This window comes from Anneissia japonica, unplaced genomic scaffold, assembly GCF_011630105.1.
Source record: "Anneissia japonica isolate Jap-2015-1 unplaced genomic scaffold, ASM1163010v1 scaffold287959_len62012_cov214, whole genome shotgun sequence".
In the NCBI taxonomy this organism is placed as follows: Eukaryota; Metazoa; Echinodermata; class Crinoidea; order Comatulida; family Comatulidae; genus Anneissia; species Anneissia japonica.
The window spans coordinates 8,182-17,583 of record NW_022714408.1 but is presented as its reverse complement, the minus strand read 5'-3'; the positions used below and the strand labels follow the sequence as shown (position 1 = coordinate 17,583).

General features: G+C 31.2%; 1 protein-coding gene across 1 annotated transcript in view; it reads right to left on the bottom strand.

Moving 5' to 3' along the window:
* The window catches only part of LOC117109024 (ubiquitin carboxyl-terminal hydrolase 32-like), a gene marked incomplete at its 3' end in the record, with an annotated part of 57,640 nt that overhangs the window by 43,906 nt on the left and 4,332 nt on the right, over positions 1 to 9,402 (bottom strand). Inside the window, exon 2 of the mRNA XM_033251251.1 lies at positions 7,530 to 7,657. Within this exon, the coding sequence (XP_033107142.1) occupies positions 7,530 to 7,657 (128 nt within the window). The remainder of the gene's footprint in view (positions 1 to 7,529; positions 7,658 to 9,402) is intronic.

Genomic DNA, 9,402 nt, shown 5'->3' with positions numbered 1-9,402 from the left:
TTTCTTTACTACGATGTTAGTTCGTAATAAACAAACGTCTGTTTTGTACATGTGTTTAATCAGTAACTGTTAATTCAACGCTTTGCTTTGAATTCAGAATAAACTATTTCTGAGCTCTCAACGATGTCAACAGTTTCAACGACAACGCCAACGAAAACGCCAACGCGTTGTCAACGAAAACGCAACGGGTTGAATGCGTTGAATTTTTGCAATAAAACTGTCCGGTACTGTAAGAGGACAAATGCAAGACAATACTGTTTTTTGTAGTGGGATTTACTGAATAGAAAGATTAATTCAAAGATCGAAATCTTATAGATTGATACCCCTTAAACCCTTAATCGAGGACTTGTTAATTCAACGATCTTTCGAAAAAGAATGAGGAAGATGCATGGTTGCGGGGTTCCTTGTGCTTAGTGCCAAGAGTGGCCTGTTCTATAATTTTTCGAGGGGTGTTCTCTTGAGAGGGAGAATAGGCAATTAGTTGGCTTATCCAGGTAAGTATTCATGAAGTACTGAAGTATTTGAAATTAACATTTAAAAGAACAACAGGACACCAAGAGAGAGAGAAAAAAAAAAGAATATTAAATTTACTAAAGCCAGGTTTATATTAACTAGTTTTTTTCTGCAAGTGTCACACTCTACACACATTGTTAAATATTAAAGCTCCATTATGTGATTAAGATACTGTGTTTTTCCATATCCATAAGCTGGTCAGTTGTTTTACTCTATGAGTGTATGCTTAGCATTATATTTAATTGAGTTTTAACAATACTAGTTCTACTGTATAAGCACATTCATACTTCATGTTTTTAGGATCTGCTCCATTTACAAATTTACCAACCAAATCATATTTGATTTATTAATAAGGTAATTCATAATTATATATGGTAATGGTGATGGTTTGGGATTTGTATAGCACATGGTCTCCATGGGCTGATGTTACACAAAACAAAAACATAGAACTACCAAGGAACTTACAGTAGGTACTGTCGGTTTGTGGTATGACCTACAGTATAATGCATTAATAGGCTAAAAAATTATGATGATATGTATGTACCTGCTATAGTGCTAACCATTAAAATAATGTGAATTTACATTTCATCAAACGAAAAAAAAAAAAACTGATTTGAGAACATTAAAAAACATTAATATTAATAGTCACTAAGAAGCAAAACATGTTTTCATTATTCTATTTCATAATGTCAGTTTATAGTAAGTGATATCAAATTCACTCACCTACAGTACCATATTTATTTTCACATTTTTTTATTTTAAATTGATTTATTAAAGTTATATCAAGAGTTAAATTTGTCCTGATTAAAATGGAAGAGCTAGATTACAGGCCTACAGTATAAAACCTTCTTTTTACCACAAACTCCTCTTACGAGTTACTCCCCTATCTCCCATTTTTTTTAACTTCTCATTATTTTTTATTCGCATCCGATAAAGTACAATAATTGTTGTCAATGTTCCAAGATATTCTGTATTGTTTCCTCAACATTGATACTCCTATTCCTGTTCCCTGTCTCTTTGAATTTGTGATATAATTTAATGGCTCAAGTTGGTGAATTTTAACAACTAGCTCTATAGTTTCAAATTATTCTGTATGCTACTGTAGAAAATATAAAGTATTCTACTACAGAGTGAAGTGTTGATTTCCATTGATATATCAGTCTTGAAGTGTGTAACCTGCGGCTGATGTGGTAATTATTGACAGGCAGGCATCATATACACACACTACTCTTCTGTTATTCATTCTTGAATATGAAACAAATGAAGTTTGAAATACAGAATTAACAATAGTTTGTATCACTTTCTTTAGAATTGTTTCATACTATTTAATGTATTTGCTTGTCTTGTGTATGGGATTACAACATATTATATTTATGTTCACCACTGGCAATCTTTGGCAAATGAGCTTAAAATAAATATAAAAAAATATATCTTAATAATAATAATAATAATTTAGTATAAAACATACTCCAAATAAAGTAAGACTAATCATTTTGATTTAATATTCGATCTTTTATTAGATCATCATCAGGAATGAATAAAGATTCCAACATTACAAACATATATTCCAGAGGTGTTACAGAAAATTAACAAATGAGAAACAGTCAAGAAAATCAAAAGAAATCTTGATAAAAATGTAAAGTTTATAACATTATGGCAGTATAAGAAAATTAGTTATTTTATTTCAACCAAAGATCACACCCCTAAAGAATACCGAAGTTCAGTTGTATACCACTTTAAATGTCCTGGTTGCAGTTTAGTGAGTACATAGGCAAAACAGACAGATGTTTAATTAGTAGGTTCAAAGAACATTCATCTGGACCTAATAGCGTGATCTTTGACCATGTTAAATCTTGTGATGCATTTAATTACATACTTGACTTACACAATTTACCAGATATTAATGATGATTATAAACCATGTAATTCGTTAGGGTTGATTTTTCATAGCATTAGGATTATTGACAGTTCTAGTAACTGGTCACATTTATTGTTTGACTTTGAGGCTTTGACTATTAGACATTTCAACCCATTACTTAACAATGGACTGAAAGTATCCAAAGAACTATCATTGTTTACGTAGTTCTCACTTTCAGTTGTTTATTTCATCACATCATTAAGCTTGCTTATTGATACTTTATTGTATGATTATGTATAACCAACACTTAATTCTGAATCTTATAGGCTACATTATTGACTGTTTCTCATTGGTTAATTTTCTGTAACACCTCTGGAATATATGTTTGTAATGTTGGAATCTATATTCATTCCTGATGATGATCTAATAAGAGATCGAAATATTGAATCAAAATGGCTAGTCTTACTTTATTTGGAATATGTTTTATACTAAGTTATCATAAACTTATCAATGGACCTACTGGTTTTTTAAAATAATAATAATAATAATAATAATAATAATTGTCGTCTTGTGAATGGGATTACAACATATTATTACTAAGTTCACCACTGGCAATCTTTGGCAAATGAGTTTAAAATGAATAAAAAAAATATATCCTTAAATAATAATTATATAATAATAAAAGTAATGAAACCATAATCGAGGTGCTTCTATTTCGTAAGATCAAAAAAGAATGAGGAAGTTGCATGGTTGCAGGGCCGCTTGTACTTGGTGCCAGGAGTCGACTGTTCTATTATTTTTCGAGGGGTGTTTCTTGTGTGAGAAAGAATAGGCAATTATTCGGTTTATCCAGGTAAGTATTCACGAAGTAGACAACAATAATAATAATATTAATAATAATAATAATATTCTCATGTTATTACTGAGTCTGTTAAGCCTCTTCAGTGCAAACATACAATAATAACAATAATAATAACAATATTATTAACATTTTAGCATTTATACAGTATAGCACTCTTTAACAGGAGTCTTACAGCGCTTAAAAAGTATGAACTATGGAAAAAGGTAAAAAAATATGGGATAGAGTATCAGTTAGGCTTTCACTTTTAGGTATGGCATATGGAATTAATGAGACATAATGGCCTTATACCTAGACTTACATAAAAGTAAAATACACAAATACTATGAAGAATTACAGACAGGCAGGATTACAAAAAATAAATAAAAAATGTGAGACATCAAATGGCATTAGGATTAAATATATGGCAAATTACAGAAATACCCAAAGAAATATATTTATAAAGTTTTTACAATCACTGATTGGAATATTTCCCATTATATAGAATTGAAGAAGAGATGAATGAAGACTATTTTTTGCGACTAAACTAATTATATATAAAAGTTTCATCTTTGATATTCTATTTCATTGGCAGTTACAGCATGTTATTGTCAATGAAATATAATTGTAATGATAGATGATTAAATGCCCATACATTGCATACAGTATTAAATGCCACAGTGTTATTATTGTACATTGCATTAAATTCCCATATACTGATACCATCTAAATGTAATGTTCATAGCCTGTTTTAAAATTCATAGCTATTCATAAGCAAAAATGCATTACTATATAATATACTAGTGCTGGTCTTTATAAATTCTTTGAACTTTAACCTAATTTTGGCTCCATAAGGCTATGGCTTATCATACTGATTCATTTTAATTCTGTTGGCATTAATACCCATAAGGCCTTCCATATTATCATACTACAGTAAGCAATGTAATAGACTCAGCTTCTAGCTATTGATTTGTTAATGCTTTTTTTTTGCTGAATAAATGTAATGAACTTTAAAATTCCTAATACTGTACAACCAATTAGTAACTTTGTATCAGGATATGTAAGCCTACATATTTGTTGTGTTTTAAATATAGGATGAAAAGAGATCAAACAAAAAATATTATAAAAATTTGTAAAAATTTTTTTTCCCCCCAAACCAAAAAATTGGAAATTGAATGGTAAAAAATTACTATTTTTATTTACCTTTTTCTTTTAAATACAAATTTGTATTCAGGATATTTATTGAGGTAACCAACTTTGGAGAATAAAATTCAGAATTTTAATATTTACAGTATTAAATTTATTCCTATGACTATGAAATTGAAATTACAAAATGGCAAATTTAAGAAGTGCTCATTAAAAATAATAGATTTATCTTTCTTAATAAAAAATCAATAAAAAAAATCAGTGAAAACTGCATTATTACAATCTTTTAATATTCATGTAGTAATGTGAATTGAATTTTTGAGGAATTTTCAAATATTAACATCAACAATATCACAAAGAAAAGTTGTACAGTATTTTATCTTAAATGGATACGAATAACAATACAATGCCTATGAACTGAAAGTTTTCAAGATTACGCCATTATTGACGTTTAGTAGTGGCACTAGCTTGAGGTCAGTCAGGAATATTTCCTGTCGGACAAGCATGGACCTCCCCTCATCGGACGATGTCGTCAGACTAAAAATTATTGATCCAGCAATTCAGTTATTGCGCTCTATGAATATACAGTAGTCAAGTCTAGTGTAAAAGTAAAACTGTTCCATCCTAAGCTTCATCAGCTTAGCCCCACTGGAAGTTCTATGTCTGGACCATTCACGTCTGGACCTTTCATAAAGGAGTGTTCCATTTGTGGGGACTTCAAACGTAGAATTGACATCGCGTCAAATTAAAATTCGTGTCTCAAAATTTGTTTACAAATTTTCCTCTCTGTGGCCCAACAAAAATTTTAAAGTGAAAGTAAAAAGGCTATGCATTTGAATGCCATACTGAATTGTAGTTCTGAAAAAAAAACAACAATACAGCTTTTTCTTTTAGTGTTTCGACATTCCAACGCCTAGAATATATGTCAAATCTGTAAATACTTTTAATTTCAATTATTGAGTAAAGATATGCCATCTGGATAGAAGATGCGAGTGTAGGCGTTGTAGCGTCAAACATCAAATCTAACGATAGAAGACTAATAATCACAAATACTAACTGATAAATACCCAAAGTACAATAACCTACAGTACAGAGGATCAGGAAATTGATAGAGGTTTGTGAAAAGATGCCAATTCTACTGTCATATTGATTGTTATGCTCACATGTGCCTTATAACACCTAGTAATGTACCAGACAAGGTGTTGTGGAGTTGCCAAATAATCACACTGAACTAATAATTACTTGTCCTACAAAAAGACATAATCCAATTTCCAATTAAAGATTATTCTCATGTTGTCAAATTTTCATAATGTTGTGTGACCATGAGAAGAGAATCCGGGACTACTTGGCTATGCTGAGTATGAATTTATTATTGTTTATCATAGTGAACTGAGAAAATTTGGAATAATATTTGAAATTTAAAAATTACTTTCATTCCAAATATTAATAAAACATGTTTTGGATTTACTGCCATGTATCCTTCCATATGAATTGATTATATTTTCAATGATACCTAAACTAAGAAAATTTGGAATACTATTTTAAAGTTAAAAGTTTCTTCCATTTCAAGTAATTAATAAGTGGGCTAGTCTAGGCTAGGCCAGGCCAGGCTAGGCTAGGCTTCTGTATGATAAAAAATCAATAAAAGAATATTTACTGTATGTACCACAAATAATCAAATAAACACCACAGTGCATTTAAAAGATTCCAGTGTGGTACCTGCACAAAAGCTGGCTAATTTGATATGTTGTTTCCTATGTTACCATATCTACCTTGAAATGGTAATGTGTTGCAATCAATCTGAATTGTTAAGTATTAATTATTTAGTCTATGAGGAATTTGCTGTTTACATGACCCAATGATACAAGCTCAATGTACATTGGGAAATGATAACTCAATTTATTCAAATACACTTTTAATACGCACAACATTGATTACTTAACAGACACGCTTAGCAAAAAAAAAAAAAATTATATTTGGTGTAGTGCTTATTTGAGGGCGATGCTTAATCAAGAGGCATTTACGATCTTACTTGATTTTACAGTTACTGAATATTTTCCTTTTTTTAACTATTAAAGGCAAGAATTTATTTGTACAATATTTAGCAAACTTTATTTTGGAAAGATCTTCAGGGTGAGATACTAATTATAAAATTTTACACAAATAAAAAACTATGACAGTTTTAGGTAAAGAGTGGCCATCACTAGCAACTACAGTAGCAGAGCAGTATAGATTTGCTAAGAAAAAAATTATTTCAACATTTCACATCATGGCAGTTTCATGCAGGATGAAAACAAACATTTTTTTTTTAATTTCTAATTTCCAATGCGGCAGGATATGCTGTAGAGTGAAAGGCAAGAAATAAAATGTTATTTTATATTTGCATTATCGAAACAAGGACTGATCGATCTGTAGAATTCGGTGAACAATGCAATTCTAAAACAGAATGGTGAAGTGTTATTGTTGATTTAGTTGTAAAACAAACACTTCATTTTTAACAAAATGTTAATCATTGATCTCTCTTTCATTTTTTTTGTACCAAAGAAGGCAGTTAAATTCATACATTTTTACTGTATTGTAAAAAAATAAATTGAGCATGAAGTAAAGTTTAAATAATAGTAAAATATGTTGGACTTCTCTTAAGAACTCTACCAGAGCAACAGACACTAAAAATTTCAATAGGACTGAATTCAATACAAAATATTTAATCCTTAAACATCTTCCACAACAATAAAGTTGTTTGTTATTGAGTAAAGAACTTAATATTATGAATACCCACTTTCAAATTCTACCCAGTTTCAACAAATTCATTTTCTTATGTACCTGTTTATGAGCAATTAGAATAATTCTGGCAAAATACAAAAAAAAAAATGTTTATTAAGTGTATTTATTTATTGTTTGTTTCTGCAAATCAATCAAAAAAAGAATTTGTCTATTACTCTGGGATATTTTCTCCTTTCCCACAGCTTACTAGTCATAGAAATTTTAATTCCTTATTTGAATTACTTTACACTTTGTTGGCTGCCACTGGAAAGGCAAGGAGAATTAAGAAGGTGGATGCACGATTGAAAGAATAACAAAAAGAACACAGTTTAAAAAGATTTAGAAACAAAAACAAGAATCATGTTTATATTTTATTGGCTTTAAACATGTTTCGCTTTTTGGCTGAACTTACCTCTCCAAGTTTCAGTGGAACGCAGTCTCCTAGTACATCTTTCACAAATACAGGTCGACTCATGAAACCGGAGGGAAGTGAGTAACGCTTGAACGCATCTCTGAGGCGTTTGAGTTCTTCATCACTTACTGTCAAAAGAGTTTGAAAAAAAGATTTTAAAACAAATTTTTCTCACTTAATTAATATTTCTTAATTTTAAAGATGATAAGCATTACAAACAATGAAAGATGTCAAAATTGGTGGAACTTAAAATAGAAATTTGCTATTGTTACACCGTTCATTGACCAATCCATTTTCTTATGCATTTGTAAGCTCCCAGGAATGTTATCTTTTTTAAGTTAGGGTTGCCTCCAACATCTATTGCCTCGCGAAGGTAGTTAGGTTAGTATGCACAAACTCAAAGTGTACTGTAAAAACAGAAACTGATTTACGATTGGTCATCACTACCTATTAAATATATTCTTGCATTTTAAAACATAATAAATATAAACTGTGAGGAAGCAGCTTAGCTAAGTCAGCTAAAGTAGAGGTAGCCCTGCGTGTGTGCTGAACCGCCGTCGAGATCCTTACCTTTATTGACGATTCTATTCCATCGTTGCTCTCTATTTGTGTTTTAATAGGTAAGCATATTACAAGCTTCAATAGTACACTTTTTGGGCCATGCTAAAGGGGACCGTGTCCAAGTTTACTGCCTAACTCAAAACATAAGGCCCCCACTAGAAAATAGTGTGTGCTGAGATAGCAACCAAGCACAGTATATAGCAAGCTACAATTTTTATTCCACATTCCAAATAAAAATTCTGAACTTTGGAAGAGTATCAAATATTTCTGACAAGTGTGCTGCAGTTCATCTAAAGCCCTGTCCAGACTATCACATTTCATTGGACAAAGATAAGCGCCATGTCTAAATATGGTGATGATGACATCACATCACGACCATATTTAGGTCCATCATGGCTATATATGGGCATACAACAGTTTTTTGTCAAAGAAAATTTGATAGTGTGGACATAGCTTTATATTATATAGTTGATCAATCTAAACAATTCCCGAAGAATAATAATGGTGAGCCGTACTAGTTAAATATAATAAACAGTACCGCAAGTAAAGCAAAAGTAACAATATGATCACATAGAATAATAATAGTGCTAAGTTTACTATTCCATAATTTATTCGCAATATTCATTGACCTAATGAGCCAAGCATATTGCATAATGAACTGATAATGTGAATGTAATTCATCACACTGTTATGTATAAGCACACACCCAATCCTCATAATTTTTTACTGCATTAAAAAAAAGCTAAGATCCTAGCGGAAGCGTGTGTCTCTGCCCCATACTGCTTTACTGTAATATCCTAATACATTATCCACATGGGCATTCAGTTATCAGGAAATGTGTGCTGTTTTGTTTTTGCATAGCCCTGTTCATATCCAACTATGGCGAGATAATTTTAGTGGATGAGCTAGAAGATCTCGCCATAAGTTTGAGTATGACCGCTCAAGTATGGCGAGATGAAGGCCACAACTCGACTAAGCTCGTCGAGTAAATTTATGTCGACTAACTTCTTAATCCAGCCTAAAGCCAGTAAACATTAAACAGAGGGTGGCCAACGGTCACGAATACACCAATCAAATTGAAGCAAAGTGACCTTCCATGCTTGCTGGTTAGCGCATTTTTTAGTTACTATCATAAACACCATTAAGAATTGACGCAGTCTCCCTGATCTGTGTACTATAATTTTTATATTGCAAATGATGGCCGAAAAGTCAGTAAAGAAACGCCATCTCTGGACGTATGCGCAGGAATGTGATTTAATAGATATCTGGAGGGAGCCAGAAATCGCCGAAAAAGTTGAAGATAAATTGTATC